Source organism: Microtus ochrogaster, unplaced genomic scaffold (genome assembly GCF_000317375.1).
Source record: "Microtus ochrogaster isolate Prairie Vole_2 unplaced genomic scaffold, MicOch1.0 UNK2, whole genome shotgun sequence".
Classification (NCBI taxonomy): Eukaryota; Metazoa; Chordata; class Mammalia; order Rodentia; family Cricetidae; genus Microtus; species Microtus ochrogaster.
Window position 1 is genome coordinate 20,893,315 of NW_004949100.1, and position 18,223 is coordinate 20,911,537.

Genomic DNA, 18,223 nt, shown 5'->3' on the forward strand with positions numbered 1-18,223 from the left:
GTGTATACATGTCACAGTGTGGACTATAGGTACTGGTGTATACATGTCACAGTGTGGACTATGGAGGACGTAAGACAATTTGCAGGAACTGGTTCTAACTCAGGGTCTCAGGTTTGGCAGCAAGCCTCTATCCACTGAGCCATCTCACTGGCCCACAACTCAGATGCTATAAAACCGGAACTGGATTCTCATGCCCTTACCATAAGCCCATGTCTCATGCGTGGAGGCCTTCTGCCTGAACTTCTCAGCCAGGTGCTCCAAGCGCTCCAGTCTCCGAATTTCATTCAGCAGCCACTCCTCATAGCCCTTCTCAGCCTGCTCCAACCTCTGCCAGGCGCCAGCAATGTCCTGAGGAATGGGAAATGTTTGAGGCCACAGGTATTGCATGTGGGCTTTGAGGATTCCCATGCATCCTCTAACACGTGTCTGACAGCGGTGTTCTCTGGTTTCATCTTCCCTTGCCTCTTCTGCACAACTGACCATCCTGCCGGTTTGGTTTCCCAATGTCTACATCACCACGGTGGCCTTCTAAATTAGCACGGCTGTTCTCATCAGCACACAGACACTCCTCCAGATGTGGGTCAAGTCCCAGAGGGTGCGGAGGGTAAGTAGTCACGGAAGGAAGGGGAGAGCACTGGGAAGAGCTAGACAATGTCAACTACAGAGAAACACGGGCAAGGGCAAGGTCACAAGTCTGGGAGGAGGGAAGAGAAACAGAGCATTTGCCGAAAGCCTGCAGAGCACATCTCATGACACCAAGAGCTGCATCGTGGGAAGGAGCAGAGTCTCAGGAATGGAAGCCAGGTTTGGTGGCACACACACACTGATAATCACAGCTACTTAGGAAGCCAAGGCAGAAGGAAAGCTAGCTTGAGTCTAGCCTGGGCAACTTAATGAATTCGAGGTCAGCCTACCAACTTAGTAAAGGGCTGGGGAGGTAGCTGAGGGGTGATGTTTACCTCGTACTTGCAATGTCTTGGGGTCCAGCCTCAGTGATCCCTCAATCCACAAAAACGGAGTGGTTACAGGGTCACTCACCACTGCATTCACTAACAGTTACACTCAGGAAGTAGAGGCTTCCTCAGCAGACTGAGGGCAACGGGGCTGGACTGCAGACACTCACCGACACCATCTTGCCCTCGGAGGGCATGAAAGCTGGCCGGTTGCTAATCCGAAGTTTGGTCTGCAGCGTGTTGAAGTTGATCTCCAGTTGGCACTTCTCCTGCACCTTGGGGGGCTTGTGCTTCCTACGGTAGTCCCGGAAGTCCTCCAGCTTCTTCTGCATGGCCTGCATGGTTTTCTCGGGTGTCCTGTTCTCTAGCCAGGGGATTGTACGCCGAATCCATTCCAAGAGCTATTTCCAAACAGAAAAGTGGGGCTTAAATGCTAGCAAACTGTTCCCAGTTCACACATCAAGGGGCCTGGTAACTGGAACCAGATCCCCTAAGGCTCCCCAAATGACTGAGCATGGTTACAACTGCACTGACTTAAAGAGGGGAAGACAGCTCTGTGCATGGGGCAATGAATGGCAGTGTCCACCCGGGGCCACAGTGACCACCCCAGTGAGACCACACACAGGTTGGACTTCAGGTCAGCACATGATGTCGTGTTTGACAAAAATGTGATATTTACAAGAAACACAGCAACTAGACATTAGCAGACAAATGCTGGATGGAACCTTCAAGTTCTAAAAGGAAAAACAAAATATAACAAAGAATGGGATTGCTATACTCAGCAAGGAACTGGGTTGAATAGCAAAGGTTTCATTGAAAACAACAAGCTCAGCTCTAATGGGTTCACTCACTAGAGAATGTACGATAAACCTGAGTCTGACTCTGGGCCAGAACAGGATTTATCATCTAGTTTTTATGAAAATCTACATGCAATGAGTAAAAAGGGTAGTGGGTTCCCGAAAACCAGTATCTGCCCTTCTCCTGAGGCACCACCTGGGTATCACAGATGACCTGCTCGACACCTAGTCATTTATTTATTATTTTTTAATTTGTTTTGAGATTTTACTTATTTTTATTTTCTGTGTATGGGTGTTTTGCCTGCATGTATATCTGTGAATTACATGCATGAAGTGTCTTCAAAGGACAGAAGAGGGTTCAGGTTCCCCTGGAACTGGAGTTACAGTTCAAACTGCATTCAAACCAGGTCCTGCGGAAAGCAGCCTGGTTAACTGCTGGACCATCTCTCCACACGCCCCCCCCCCATTTTATTTACTCATTTTTTTAATTTACGTATGTGTTTACTGATCCCTTGTAAAGTGTCAGCAGACTGGCATGAAAACTAGTTACAATGATGACGCCACCACAGACAGCATCCCAGAAGAATAAACAAAGAACTGCAGGGATTGAATGGGAATGTCCCTCAAAGCTCAATGTCGAAGGCTTGCTCCTCAGCAGGTGGCGCTATCTGGGAAGGATTAGGAGGAAGCAACTCACTGGAAGAAGGGAGTGACTGGAAGCAGGCCCTGTGGTTTTCATAGTCCAGCCCCCCTTCCTGCTCTCTCTGCTTCTGCTTCTTGATTGTGGATGCAATGTGACCAACTTGTCTCAGGATTCCGTTGTTATGCCTCCTCTTTCAAAGGGACTATGTCAAAGTTCCAAGGGGAACTTTGAGTCAGAATAAACCATTTCTCCTGCAAGTTGCTTTTGTAGGGCTTTTGTTTGTTTGTTTGTTTGTTTTAATCACAGAAAAGAGAGTGAAACTAAGTTAACATCAAGTAAAAAAATTCCCAACAACCCTCTTTCTGTGTTGAACATATTTCACTCTTTAAGTTGAAGACTGGTCTTACTGGCAATAAATTGGATTTTTTTTCCCACAGCAATAATAACAATTACAAAAGAAAAAGAGTGGTGGGAATTAAACACCTAAGATTTCCTCATATCGGCAGCATGAAGGTATACATTCAGTTTACTTTGATTGCATTGTCATCAAGTACCTATCTGGGAAGACTAACTCCATTAACACTGATAATTTTCATAGCACAAACCAAATATCAGGTAAATCAAGTGAAGGCAAAAATTATTTAGTCTTGTATTTATTTTTGTTTTCTTTTTTAACCTTTTAAACTATTTTTAAAATATAGTTTGCCTGATCTTGAATATGGCTCTTTACTTGAGTTTCATCTCAGAGGACACAGCTCTGGGGTTCCTCAGCCCGGACTCATGTTACAAAAGTAACACAGGGGCAGTAACAAAGATGCCTTGGTACCCTCTATGCTATGATAAGGACAAAAAATGAACTGTAAAAGCATTGCTCAAATCAGAAATGCATCTCCAAGGCTCCAAGGTTTTGGAAGGTGAACCCAGATCCCACTCTGGGCCTGTGTACACACACACACACACACACACACACACACACACACACACACACCACACCTCCTCCTCCCAAAAGGTTATACAAATTCCTTTCACACGAGGTCACAGTGCTGAACAGGGCTCTTGACACAAAGAGCACACTGCATGATGCCAGTAGCCCACAAGCTAGGGGGCAAAACAAGGTGCGTGAAGTTTCCTTGAGGGTCTGACCTTGAAGGGGCAGAGCTAAGACTAGAATGCCCTTCCTACCACCTCAGAACATGCAGACTAACTAAGCTTTGCAGTCTTTGCAAAGACCACAGGGGTGGAGGGAGCACATTGGCACCACGCATGTTGCTAAAGAATAAGAAACCTCTGAGACCAGGTTTTCTGCTTTCACTCTCTCTGCGATGAAAAGTACAAAAATAAACATGGACAATCTCTGCCTCACCCCTGGCTGCAGGTGGACAGAGCTGGGGCCACCCATTTCCTTTACCTCACTCGCTAGCCTCTCATATTCTTCCATCAGCCTCTCATTCTCTTGATTCACAGCAAGAACCTTACATATCCTGTTAGCTGCTGTCTCGGCCTGCAAAACACAATAGGTAAACAGGATGGCTGGTCGACAAGGGTATGCGTGCAAACACACATAAAGCAAGACGTGGTCGGGCAAGGCAGGTGGAAGGAGACGGTGTGTTGGAAACGGTGCAGTCTGGGTCAGGGTGGGATAAGAGAGAGGGGATGAACCAGTTCACACCTTTTTTAGTTTTCACACAGACTTACACGGCAGGCTGAATATACTGTAGGGAATAATGGGGAGATATCATTAGTCTAAAGCATAAGCTTTATAAAACATCGAGCAAGTTAGTAACAGAAATATGTGGGTCAAAGGAAAGCAAGATCTCAGATCCCTGACTGTCTGCCTAAACGCTCCTGAATACTGACCCTACTACTACAGGGTGGAATGACACTGGCCTTCAGAAATCAGAGCTTAAGTGATTGGGTCCTGTTACCATGTCATTAACCTTGAATTCATGGGAGGACCTCAGCTCTTCTCATGATCATGTAGAACTTTCTAGATGGGATACTAGAGACAAGCTTGTCTTAAGATGTTCTTCCATCCGTTGCTTAATCTACAAGAGGAATCATCGAGGCAATAAATAATCCTCTGTCATCTTCTTGAAGGGAAGTTGTGTCACATCTCTCATAATACGTTCCTCCAAAAAAATCAAGAAGAGATATGTGCCTGTCTTAAAGCAGGGGTGTCCAACTCATGGCCCATGTGTCACATGTAATGTGGCCTCAAACTTACAGAACTCTGCCTGCCTCTGCCTCCCAAGTGATGAGATTAAAGGGGTGTACCCCATAGCTGGCTTTATTTGTTGTTGTTGTTGTTGTTGTTGTTACATTTTTTTTATTGTGTGTGTGTGTGTGCATATATAGAGACTGTGCACAAGTTAGTACAGATACATGTGTACCAAGGCCCATATGTAGGTATCAGAGTAGACACTTGTAGTGACTTCTCTCTTTCTACCATGTGGGTCCCAGAGATTGAAACTGGGTTGTCAGGCTTGGCAGCAATTACCTTTCCCACTGAGCCATCTTATTAATCCTACTTGAAAATGTTCTTTATGTGTGTAACTCGATTACATGGTTCTTGAATGTGGACTTTGTAGGTGACAATATCATGTGGTAATGTCAGGCGAAGTAAATAAACACATGCTTTTGCAACTTTCGGGCTACAGGTTGGACACCCTTGTACAGCCCAACACAATCCATCTTTATCCAATGTGGCCCAAAGAAGCTAACCAACTGGATGCTTTTCCCAAAGAGTGGCTTCTAAAGCCCTGATCTCCCTGACCACACGGATTCCCATTACTATCATCTCTCAGGAGTGATCTTTACAAAGAGGGCGGAAACAAGGCACACTTTGTGCATCCAGTCCTTAAGGGGTTCCCCATGTAAAGGGGACAGGCGAATCTGCAGAAGGTGGACGACTGTTTTCCCAGTGTCCCTCAGACTGTCCTGAGGTATGTGACTGCTTCTGAGGCTGTAGTCCTTTGGTCCCTCTGACTAAAAATACGATTAGTCTTGAATGACGAGCAAACCATTAAACAGAGGTCATTTCTAGGCCAAGGAGAAAAACAAACAGGGGAGAGGCACTCCTGTCTCCAGTTGCCTTCCCTTTGCCACTCAATGCATGCAGGGCACTCTTCAAGCCACTCCTCCCCAGAATGTGCAAATGTTCCTAACAATTTTCTAATAAAATAGAAGAAATGTCTTAGAAGGGGAAAGAGTAGAGAAAAGCACTTTGGTTATTGTCTAAAGTTAAAAAAAAAATGACTTGCAGTTTGGAACTTGCTGTGTTAGGTCGTTATGAAACACTGAGATTCCGAGGTCAGATGTGAAGCACACAGACACACACCCAGAAACACACGCGCGCACACAGAAGAGCAGCACAGCCTGCTGCGTGCACAAGGGAGGAGTACCTGCTCCGCTCCCGCGAAAGCATGGTAGAAGCAGGAAACGTAAGTCATGATGGCTCTTTCATCGGGTTTGGGAGTGTTGACAATGTCTGAGGGGGGAAAAATAACACGGGACACAGACACACACAGGCGAAGAGGAGAAACCACGGTGAACGGAGGGAGGAACTAATTAGATTACACCGACCACTCTGCTTCGCATTTAATTGGCCCACGACCCGGAACCTCAGGGCAGCTGGACAGCACTGAAATGATCCCGGAATAGGAATTTGGGGATTATACTTTTTATTCATTTATTCAGTATATGAATGTGTGTGTGTTTGGAGTTTGTGTGTGTGTGTGCGTATATCCACACACATATTCTATGCAATGTGTGCCCCACACATGTATTCTATGGAATGCATATTGAGGTCAGAGGACAGCTCTTGAGAGCATTTTTCTCTCCTGCCACCAGGTGGAGCCCAGGGATCAAACTCGGGTCATCAGACTCATTGGTAAGTGTCTTTATCTGCTCAACCATCTTGCCAGTCCCAGGAATAAGGTATTTTAATGGTCTGACTGAGGGCTTTTGCCCTGCATCCTTTGATGGGCTTTTAAAAGCATATACATCATGTCGACAGGGGGATTCATACAGCATGTATCAGGATCATTACCCCGTTTTTGTTAGTTTGATAGTCCTGTTTGTGACACCCACAACCTTGGCTCTGAGGAAGACAGGTTACTTTGAAAGATGCTAGAGACGTGGCAGGGCTGTCCCCTTACTTCCCAGGCCTACCCTCACGTGCATGGGAGCTCTCTGCTCTGGAAACCACCCTGAGAGAGAAGGGAAGTTCATTATGTGTGTCTGCCTGGGGTTATCTTTAACGCCTTTGCAACATACTTACCTTCCCACCAAGAGCAACAAAACATCTACAGAAAGCAGCAGTTGTGGTTGTGTTTATCACTGCCATTTGTATTGGCTGCTGCAAGACCAATCAGAAGGGAAACAGAACCCGGGGACTGTACATGCCTTCCTCCTATGGTATCATTTCTGGTGAGTGAGTTTTTACCTGGATTTGGTTGGGACAATGGTCAATGGACAAAGGGAGATAAAATGATACTCTGTCATTGTTTACAGTGGACTTTGGCCTTAGGTTTGCTGAAGCTATGAGCGTAAAGACTGCAGGATCCTACAAGCTGTGGAACCTTTTGGAAAACAACATGAACGGCATGCGAGCAGAAAGTTTCAAGGAAATTCAGACTATGGAAGACCAACGACTGCTTCCTCAGAACCATTCTCCCTGTGAGGAGAGGCGGCAGGAAAGGAGGGGCGAAAGATAGAAAGTAAGATGAGACACCGAAGGCGAAGGGCGAGTGGTGACTTGCGTTCCTCATCCTCCCTCCGTGCACCAGAGAGGAGCAGGATAGTAACAGGACGTGCGTGAGAGTTACTGCGACTCTTTCACTGGGGAGGGCTTGCCAGTGCATAATAAATCTGTGTGGATAAAAGAGAGTTAAATGCTTGGAGGCTCCTGATAAGGCTTCTGATAAGCACTTCCTCTGGGAGGTCTCAAAGAGAGCCTGCCCACCACGCAGCTGCTGTCTGAGTCTGGCTCATTACAGAAGTCACACTTGAAGTCTCTGTTCTGAGTGTTTTGAGAACCGCCACAGGAAAGAGAAGGATTGCAGAGAGGAGCGTACGTCTGGCTCAGAGTGCTCATGAGAACCGCCACGGGAAAGAGAAGGATTGCAGAGAGGAGCGTATGGCTGGTCTATAAAAGTCTAAATTACAGGAAAGTACATGAGGCTCTGAGAATTTTAGCACATTTACAGGGTTTTCTGTGACGGGGGGGGAGGGGGGCTGAGGTCAACGAGATTCCTTTTACAAGTCTACAAGAAGCATGCCCACAGACCTAAGCTCAGAGGTCACTTCCAAACAGGTTCGAATTAGATACAGTTTCTACCACTTGTTGAAAGTGTGATAGACAGGATGAGAAGAATGCTTCCAGTGTCCATTGCAAGGGAAGCTCACAGCTAAGGAGGTCAGTTAGCCTCGTGGAGCCCACACCCTGATTCAGAGAGCAACACAAATACCACAGGATGAGGTGACAATAGTAGGTAGAAAGGCAAGGATTCGCCAGGTGTCATCGCTAAACTGACAGCAGGTGGCGATGTGGGCCTGTCAGCACAGCAAACGCACAGAGGAAAGGCTCCTGGATCGCGGTGGTAAGAGCAGGGCTGGGAGGAGATTACAAAACACCTAAGGTAATCCATGATGGTCTGCAGGGGTTACATCCCAGCAGGCACTGCAGCACCCAAGGCCCTTGCAGTCTTAACAGTTACAAGATTCCTGCATGGGACCCCTCTACAACTACGGTTGATACATTTGTGTAAACATTCTGGATCATTAAAGGCGAAGATAAAGAAAAGGAATAGTCAGGAAGAACAGCATGTGCCCGCAAGTCCACGTGGTGCTTTGAAAGAAAATGGCCCCCAAAGGGAGCGGACTACTGGGAGGTGTGGCTTTGTTGGAGGAAGTATGTTTGGGGGGGGGGATGAGCTTTGAGTTCTATGCTGAAGCGACCCCCAGTGTGACAGCAGACTTCCTGTTTCCTGTTGTCTTCCAATCAAGATGTAGCCAGCACCATGCGTGACTGCATACTTCCATGTTCCCAATGATGATAATGGACCAAAACTCTGAAACTGTAAGCCGCCTCCTCAATTAAACATTTTCCTACACAAGAGTTGCCATGGTCATGGTGTTTCTTCACAGCAATGGAAACCTGACACTCCAGCGCTCAGGAGGCTGAAGCAGGATGCTGCCTCTGGTTCTGGGCCAGCCTGGATTATATAGTGGATTTAAGGTCAACTTAGAATGTATAGAAAGACCTGCTCAGAGAATGGGAAGTAAGGGAGGGAGGGAGCCAGGAAAAGGAGGAGAGAAGAGAAGAGAAGAAGAAGAGGAGGAGGAGGAGGAGGAGGAGGAGGAGGAAAGAGAGGCGGAAATGACGCAAGCTAAAGTGTCATTTAGCCAGAAGGACAAAGTGAAGGCTAACTGCACACCCAGCCCAGGACCCAGAGACTAAGGGAAAGAATGTGAGTAACTCCAGGGCAGTAATGGTGAGCCTGCTGACAGTCAGGAATGCATGTTTGAAAGCAACCCTGGCCTTCCACTTGGGACAGGCATTCAAGAGGCACTAATGAACAGAGAGATGAACCTATTAATCCACCCTGGATATTAATTCAACAGCTCTGGTGTTAGTTACCACATGGAAAGGTCCACAGAGAGACCACATGAACGCGAACTTAGTCTGGAGAGAACAGCTGGAAGGGGGGCATTTCTGTACTCCCTCAAGAGAGCTGGGGAGAAAGCACAGGAAGGAGGGTTTCCTTCTGCCTCCGTTCTGAGAACCACCAAGGAGTCTGAATGTTAGCACCCACACAGGGTTTGGGTTAGCAAATGGTAGCATCGCTAACTGAAAATGGCTGCCACAGTTGAATAGCTAAGGCGCTCACCTCAGCGGCTGTGACTGGACGGTATGCCGAGGGCTCGTCCCAGAGTGGAGGAAGTGAAGAAATCATGATGGAGTTTACAGATCTCTTAGCCCAGCAGCTGTCAACTAGGATTCGGGACGTGTGGAGACAGACTCCGAGAAGAGGTTGTCATAGATCAAGGCTGCCACAGGGTGAGGAATGTTTGGGGCTTTTACGCCCAAAAAGGCAGGGAAGGATTCTCCCCTCAGCCTCTGGCCAGACCAACACCCTGAGTCCAGACTTAGAGCTGTGGGGCAAAGGGGACCATGGTGCTTTCAGCCACCCAGCTTGTGATTGTTTAGCCCTAAGAGAACTGATGATTAATTGATATTCCCATTAGAGAATAATGGTACTAACAACAACAAAGTAATAAACAAAGTCAAATCCAGAGGGCAGAAACTTACATAACTTGGGATTGGCTCACAGTAAGTGTTCAGTAAATGTCTGCTGAGGGTTAACTACTCGTGGATAAATGAAATGAATGCACCCTCTCCAAAGGCCTGTGCTTTAAACAGTGGGCCACAGGTACAACCTGCATGAATTCACCACTCCAAAGGGGCACAAGAAGTATTTGGAACAAGTCCCCAGAACGGGAACTGGCAACAACACAAACTATACAAAAGCCCTCCCAGGTCTGCCAACATTAAATTTCATTTTCGATAAATTCAAAACAAAGCATGAAAGTTGGTTAGTCCACTGATGGCCTATGTTCTGTATTTTAAATTCCGTTCCACAGCTTTTAGCTGGAAAGACTTTTTTCCTCTTAAGTGGTAAATCTCACAAAGGATTTATCTGCTAAATTTATCTCTACACAGGGAAGAGAAAGGCATCTGCTACTCAAAACAAAACAAAACAAAACACAGAAAGTCTTTTTAAAAGCAGTAAGCCCACAAAGCCTGCTGTGCAGACTTGTAGTCTCAGTTGCTGGAGAGGCTGAGACAGGAGGGTCAAAAGTTCTAGATCTGGCTGGACTGTGGGGTGAGATCAAGGACAGCCTGGGTAACCTAATGAGACTTGAGACCCTGACTTCAAACTATAAAGTAAAAGGCGGGCTGGGGACACAGCTCAATGGTAGAGTGCTTGCCTAGATGTGTAGGGCCCTGGACTCAATCTCCAGGACTGTACGACTGTCTATGTGATGTGTGAAAATATGTAGTATGTACATATTTATTCACACTTGGAATATGTATACATAATTTGTATCTATACATAGACACCTATCTAAATTTCAATCTATACCAAAGCATTCTGTTTTTGTGTTCAAGACAGGGCTTCTCTGTGTAACCTTGGCCTTCCTGGAACTCTCACTAGACCAGGCTGGCCTTGAATTCACAGAGATCCACTTCCTCTGCCTTCCGAGTGCAAGATTAAAGGTGTGCACCACCAGGCTAGGTTTACATTCTACTTCTTATCTAAAGCTGAAATTTCTGTCAAATCCTATTCCTACAGTTCTGCTGGCCCATTTTTTATTGAGATCATGTATGATCAAGATAGACACAGAACTCTAATACTCAGGTTGAGGGGCAGAGCTTTGTTGGAATCCTAAGTACTTCAGATGTAACATGGCTATAGTTTTACAAAGCTCCCCTCCACAGCCACAGCTTTTACAATCTATAGGTTTTGCTTTTTACCCTGTAACTTGGTAAGCCCAATTTTCATCTCACCTTCAGCATCCAACATTTTAGGGATATCCAAGTGCTTCTCTGCTATTTCCATGGCCAGGTTAATGTTTCCTATGGGGTCATCCTGTGTGGAAAACAAGACAATCAAGTTTTTAAAATACCAAAGCAATGGACAAGACATGCACCTCACTGCAGGAAGGACACTTTCCTGCTCACACGGAACTAGAATCACGCAATGTTCCTTCTTATGAGACGTGGAGAGAAACATTAGAAGTCACAGAAACCACAGGACCCATGCAGCTCTACCTCACATGAGGTAAGCAAAAGGTTTAAGAGGGCAAATGCTGGATTAGGAGGTGAGCAGTCAGACTGCTTTGTCACCGGTAAGAAAGGATACCCTGATATGTGTGCGGTAGGGCTACGGAAAAATCCTCCACCATTCTAAATCACGAAAGCCATTTTCCAGATGTTTACCCCAATTATACTGTGATGTTTGTTTGACACATCTCACAAAGTCCTACCTTGAACTGATCCTCCTGCTTCTACTCCCCAAGTGACAGGCTTACAGGTGTGCGCCACCACACTCAGCTTAACATGTTGGTTCAGAATATAAGCGAGCTGGGGGTACTGGGTGAAATACTTAGCCCACTAGAGCGGTTACAAGGTGGCTATGAGGAGCAGAAATGATGCTTCTATTATGTTAAAGGTGAGAGCAGAAATGACACCTCTATTATATTAAAGGTGAGAAAATGACAGTATTAAAAGTCTCACGTGAATTCGCCATGATCATTTTTTTTTTTACAGGAAATTATGTTTTCCACCATATGAAACTGGCTAAACATGCAGAGTAAGGTTAACTAGAGATATGTAACCAAAATTCTGGAAAACTAGACTTAACAAAAGCTGTTTTAATCTCTTAAAGAGACAAACTATGATAAGTCTGAAATGGATGGAGGCAAGAGAGGAAAATCTAAATGAACAGCGGTGCTAGTTCAGGGACAACTTCAGTCACCTTTAGGTGCAATGTCATGTAAATATTTGAGATTTTTTAAAATTTATTATTTATTTAATAATTAATAATTTAAATAATTTAAATTTAATAATTATTAATTATTAATCATTATTGTGTGTGTATATACACATGCACACATGCATGCATGCACCTACATGCGTGCACCTGCGTGTATCACACAGCATGTATGCAGGCCAGGGGACAACTTCCAGGAGTTGGTGCTCTCCCTCCATGTGAACTCAGGTTGTTAGGCTTGGCCAGGGAGTACGTTTCCCTGTTGAGCCATCTGCCCATTTGAACATCTCAGAAACTGCACTGCTCTGCAAAGCTCTCGGTTCCTTCACTACAAGGGACTCACTGAAGGCCTCAGACGTCAAAACCACATTTTAGATGTGCCCACAGAGAACACCGGTGTCATCTCCTTTACCTCAGGATATCTGATTATATCAGGCAAAAATGGTTTTTAACTAAATACTGTTTTAATAAGGCATACGTTCATTTGATTAATCTTGTTAAGCAAATATTACTTGCCTGTTTTATGGCTATGTTTATGAAGCTTACTAGTTAAGTGAAAAAAAATTGTTTTCAAAAACATGTAGGGAAGATTCCAGTACCCAAAACAAAGTGAGACTCGGTGACAACCACTGGTTTAAATTTAAAGAAATGAAACGTGGCAATTCAGTGCTTCCTAGCGTAGGAAGCCGTGACCCTGGACAAGCCCTGGCTCTCCCACTTTCTAGGTCTACAAAGCTGGAATGCTAATCCCTGAAGCCAGGTATGATGGCTCATTATAATCCAAGCACCCTAGAGGCTGAGACAGGAGAATTGTCATGAGTCTAAGGGCTGTCTAGTCTACATAGTCATGCCCTATATCAAACAAACTAACAAAAAGTAAAGCACTGACTTCAGTGTGAAGCCTCAATGAGTATGTATCATGGTTTTACACACATGCTTACATATATTGAGAATATATGCATACACACTTATTCATTATATAGAATCTGATATAAAGAATGGAAAACTCTACCTGTCATATATTGCTAATTTTCCACCCACTATAGATGACCAATTCCACAAGTCTATTCACTTTCAAAATAAAAACTGATCACTATAAATTGGCAGGGAATCATCTATTTAGAACAAGTTCTTCACTTTACAAATGCAATAAATATTCATGGGGGAAACATACGTGTGCTTATGTGCATTGGCTAGTCTGAAATGCGATTTTCTACTGTGGTACCCCCATCCTCATCTTTGGGCAACAAATCAACCTTCACATGCTCTGAACTGATGGAGACAGGCTGGATGGGAGTGGGGGCGCGGGTGGGCAAGTGATAATTAACAGGATTGAGGGAAGCCAGAGGGCACAACTGTACATGCCACACACGTGAGGACAGCATGCAACAGAGCCAGTTTCCAACCCAAAACACACAGCACACATGAAGAGCCAACTCAGCACACCAGCAGGAAATCTGTGGCTACAACCCAAGGCAAGCAGTCCGAGACTGCCATGGTCTCAGTCCTGAATCTTCTTGCGTCATTATTTCTGAAGCATGGGAGTTCCAGAGGAGGGCTTTATCTCTCTCTGTTCCACAACCTACACTTTAAACTGACTGTGAGTCTTCCTGGATAGTCCAGGCTGGCTGCCCTCTAACTCACCACTCTCCTGCCTCACCCTCTTAAGTGCTGGGCACCACACCTGACTCTGGAACTACTTCTAAAGATGGAATTTTGAGAGGAGCGCTCCTGCAATCACGGTGCCTAAGATGTAGAGGCAGGAGAATCAGGAATTCAAAGTCAGCCTCATCTACAAGAGCCCCTGTTTCCCATTCCACCGAACCCCAACCTCATCTGAGACCTAGAGCATTGAACTGCTTTCTAAGGTTAGCCCCCACCCACAAATCTCCAAAGCTTCTACTGTAAAACTAATATCTTATTTCTACCATCAACAATGACATCGTTGTGATGATCCTGTGTGAGAGACCAATTAATCAGTTCTCAACAGCTACATAAAAACTCCCCAGAACGCTAAAGGGAATTCAGGGGCAAGGAACGCATTGGCTCAATAGGAAGCACTCCCCTAGCATATGCCATCTTCAGGTGCCGCGTTAAAAAGGGGGGGAACAACAGAACCTTTCTAATTCTCCAGGCTAGGAAAAGCTCGAACCTACGGAAAGCGTTTTGGGCAGCCCGCATCCATGCTAGCCAGTGCTGATGTGCTCATTCTCAGGGTGACATGCTGAGCGCGATGGGTGGGGGGACACTGCAAGCCACCCCAAATGAATGACCTTGTTAAGCTTTGAGTAGTCAATGAGGTCGGGCCGGTGTCTGTGGATGAGGGCACAGAGTCCGAGGCCATCTTTCCAGCTTCACAGCACAGAAGAGAAGAACGTGGGTTAATGCATGAGACACCAGCTGTTCCCAGCTGATGTCATGGGCCAGTGTGTGTGACACCAATGGCCCCTAGATGGTCCAGCCTTGCACTTCCCCATGTACACTTCCCTTCCCCTCTCCCTTCCTTTTTCAGCAGGCCCAGTCTTCCAGGGACCCTGCCCCTGTCCAGATAGCAATGGGAGATAAGACAAGTCCCTCACTGTCCCTGCCTTCTAATCCTGGAGGTTCCTACTCACATTTTACCCACTCTCCATTCTGGTCCTTACCTGATACTGCCCAGCAACCCCCTTTCCCCAAAGATCACTGACCGCAGGCGGGAGATTCACCCTCTGAAAGTTCTTATGTTATTTTCAAAGCCAACACCAGTTCCCGGCTACTCTGTCTTTCCTAATAGGTTTGCTTTTATTGGGTTACCTATTTATTTTGAGACAGGGTCTTTCAGTGTGGCTCAGACTGGCCTCAAACTCTCAACCTTCTACCTTCAGCCTCCTTAGTGCTGGGATTACATACAGATGGGTGGTACCCTTCTGAGCTTACTTTTATTTTTTTTTTAAAGGCTAAAGCTTATAGGTGAGGTCACAGGGCAAACTTGGATGTTATCTGGGGCAAAAACACTGCTATTAATGGCCCCTGGGATGCTCAGCTCTAAGTGTACTGTTGACAGCGGAATCAGTGAGAGTAGGGCATGGGAGGTAACCCTCAAAGAGTAGACGTGGAAGAAGAACCTGATGGAACATCACTTGGAAGGGCTTAGGTCCATTTGGCCCAGTGTGAGAAGAGGAGAACGGTAAGTATAGACAAAACACAGGAGCCTGACTTTCACCCTAGCTGGCCATTTCAGTCTCCTCTGGCTTCTTAGGGACAGGGAGGGCTTCCTTTCTCCTCTGCTTGCATGGCCTAGCTTTGTGCTATCATCCTGGAAATAGTCTAGCATATTTTAAAATACATTTTTAAAAAACATTTCTTTGAGTTTCAGATAAGCATACATTTTAAAGACATTCATTCCTTACTCTTCCCCAGTCCCTCTCAGATCTACCCCCATCCTCCCAATCGTCTCCCTTCTTCCTTCTTTTCTCTCTTCCTTTTAAAAAGAAATAATCCATCAAGTCCAATTTGTGCTGTCCAAATCCTCATGAACCATCCAGAGTATGGGAGACCAATCAAGGGTCACACCCTTCAGGAAAATTGACCTTCCCTCTCCAACAGCCATCAATCTAATAATTTTCTAGCCAAGTACCTCCCAGTTGGTTATTGTTGTAACGGACTTTTTCTTGCCATCCATAGACCCATGGGGAATTCACCATCCAAAGGATGAGAATATGACCAAGCCTGTGCCCACATGTGATAGTATAGAACACGGCCTGGGAGCTAAGCCTGCAGCCAGCGCCACATGGCACACTCATGCCAATCCTATGTTGCATTTGTCCTGTTCTCTGTCATTTCTAAAATGTCACTCTCCTGTTTGTCTTCAATTTTGACTATTAAAGCTGATGGACTAAGCAGGAGAGGCCAAGGTGGAGGAGTGTCTGGAGTGGTTGTGGGGTTTTTTGGGCTCCCAGTGACACAGATAAGTCCACCACTCCTTCCACAAGGAGCCGTCAGATCAGACTAGGAAGGACCCTGGTGCAGCGTAGAGCCCACTTACAAACGGGTCCCCTTGTTTGTAAACCCTCACAAACCGTCTCCTCTGGGAGACAACATAGCTTCGCTTCTCCTGTGGAAACTAGTCCCTGGACAGGAGAGATACTAGTACAAGCCACATGGTTCTCCTCGCCTTCCCGGGCTCTGGGAGACAGGTAGGGCCTCGGCAGCCCTGGCATTTACCTGGTGTGGAAGTTCTGGATGTTCACATTTCGGTACGGGGCCGTCTTCCTCTGACACCACAAGAGCAGACCTTCTTTGGCAGATGTTTCTGTAACGGCATCAAGAAAAGGTGTTTGGAAGGAAAAACATTCCGAGAACGGCTATTTTATTTTGGGCATACAAAAAAGAAAAAAATCATTTAGGGGAAACTCAGACAATGTCATTCTCATAGCTATACCTGAAAAATTTTTTAAATTTGATTTATTACTAATTACAAAATTGCAACCAAGGCTACAAGAGGTAGCTCAGGAGTAGAGTGACCACATGCTTGGTGTTTCCATGGCACCGAGTGCAACATCCTGCAACCAAAACCGAAACAACAACAAAAATACAAAGAAGAGAAACCTAAACAACCTGTCAGAAAAACACTTCACTCCTGCAATGCTAACTGGAGAAGGATTTGCTGGACCCCCTTAATTCCATACCCTGGAGCTGTCACGAGGAGTTCGAGGCCAACCCCACACTAAATAGAGCACTCACACGGATCAGCGTGCACAGTCTGATTGCTTGCTACCTCCCTCCTTCCCTGGCTCTGCAGGTCATTATCACTGCTCTTTTTTTTTTTTCACTTTATCAAAATTTATTACTGTGCTTTTTAGCCTAATGAGATCACTGTAACTAAATATTTTCCTTAAATGTTTATTTCTCTAATTTTTTTTAAAAAAATAAATTGTGTGCGTGTATGCGCTTGTGTGTGTGCCATGTTGTACATGTGTCAGGAGTTGGTGCTCTTTCCTACCTTGTGGGTTCCAGGAAGCAAAACTTGGGTTTTTCAGGTCAGGACTGCTAGCTCATCTCTTCAGCACCTCTTGCAATTAAATCTGAATTCAGAGCTGTTGACAAATGTCAGCTTGACATTCTGAAAATCAGAGCTGCCTACTTAACTCCAAAAGCACAGCATGTGTAACAGCAGAATAGGTTTAAGGGCAAGATGGACTGCCAATATCCAGCCTGCTTCAACTTGCTAACTAAGAGCTAACGAAGCCTCAGTGACGAGCGGTGGAGTGTTCTTCTCAGGCTGGAAGAGGCTCTGATGCTGGTCTCTCTGGTGCTTTTAGTGACTCACCAGCCAGCCATCATTAAAACCATCCAGTGGGGCTAGAGAGAAGGCTCAGTAGTCAAGAGCTTACATTGCTCTCCCAGCAGACCTGAGTTCAGTTCCCAGCACCCATGTGGAACAGCTCATAACTACTTCTAATGCCAGCTCCGGGAAATCTGACCTGCTTTCTGGCCTCCACGGACACCTGCACACACACACACACACACACACACACACACACCACTCCCCCATGCATATACATAATTGAAACTAAAATAAATCTTTAAAAAAAATCCACTTGCCTGTCTTGTTTTGTTTTGTTTTGTTTTTGTACCAGGTGACAAGAAGCCTGTAGTATGTGCCCTTAGAGAGCCTCTAATTTACTTGTGATTTCCTTGTTAGAACCCCAAATCCACTTACATCATCTAAACTGGATATAGTGACATTCAAACCGCAGTTCGGGCTCAGAAGTGACAGCCAGTTTGAAGAACGCACAGTCTGCATTTGAATACTCCTGCACAATGTGGTTCTATAAAAGTGCATTTCTTTATGCTAATGAAATAACAAGATGCTTCCTAAAGGTTCCCACTTTATTAAAAAACCATAAAAATTTTATAAAAAATTTGTCATAACTGTGTCGGTTTTTATACACTAAGTTTAAATATTTAAGCAGTTACAGTCACTTTATGGAGTAGATACTATTTTGAAGACCAATTTACACTATCGCATTAGCTGAGCTAGGAGCATCTCCTGTTTTTTTCTTTTTCTTCTTTATTGGGGGGAATGAAGAGAATGTTTCGTGGGTGAGACAGGGTCTCATTATGTAGCCCTGACTGCCTGGCACTATGAAAACCACTACGGGGCTGGAGAGATGGCTCAGTGGTTAAGAGCATTGCCTGCTCTTCCAAAGGTCATGAGTTCAATTCCCAGCAACCACATGGTGGCTCAAAACCATCTGTAATGAGATATGGTGCCCTCTTCTGGCCTGCAGG

The 18,223-nt window shown here is 45.4% G+C and overlaps 1 protein-coding gene across 2 annotated transcripts in view; it reads right to left on the reverse strand.

The window, feature by feature from the left end:
- Actn2 (actinin alpha 2) overlaps positions 1–18,223 on the reverse strand; it is a 66,310-nt gene that overhangs the window by 20,172 nt on the left and 27,915 nt on the right. The window contains exons 5-11 of one of the 2 annotated variants that reach the window (XM_005365418.2): positions 16,154–16,241; positions 14,224–14,302; positions 10,966–11,047; positions 5,795–5,880; positions 3,802–3,894; positions 1,124–1,354; positions 201–348 (exon numbers count right to left, since the gene is read on the reverse strand). In XM_005365418.2, coding sequence (XP_005365475.1) covers positions 201–348; positions 1,124–1,354; positions 3,802–3,894; positions 5,795–5,880; positions 10,966–11,047; positions 14,224–14,302; positions 16,154–16,241 — 807 coding nt within the window. Of the gene's footprint in view, positions 1–200; positions 349–1,123; positions 1,355–3,801; positions 3,895–5,794; positions 5,881–10,965; positions 11,048–14,223; positions 14,303–16,153; positions 16,242–18,223 lie in introns of those variants that run through there. The other variant, XM_026788387.1, reaches the window with a different exon arrangement.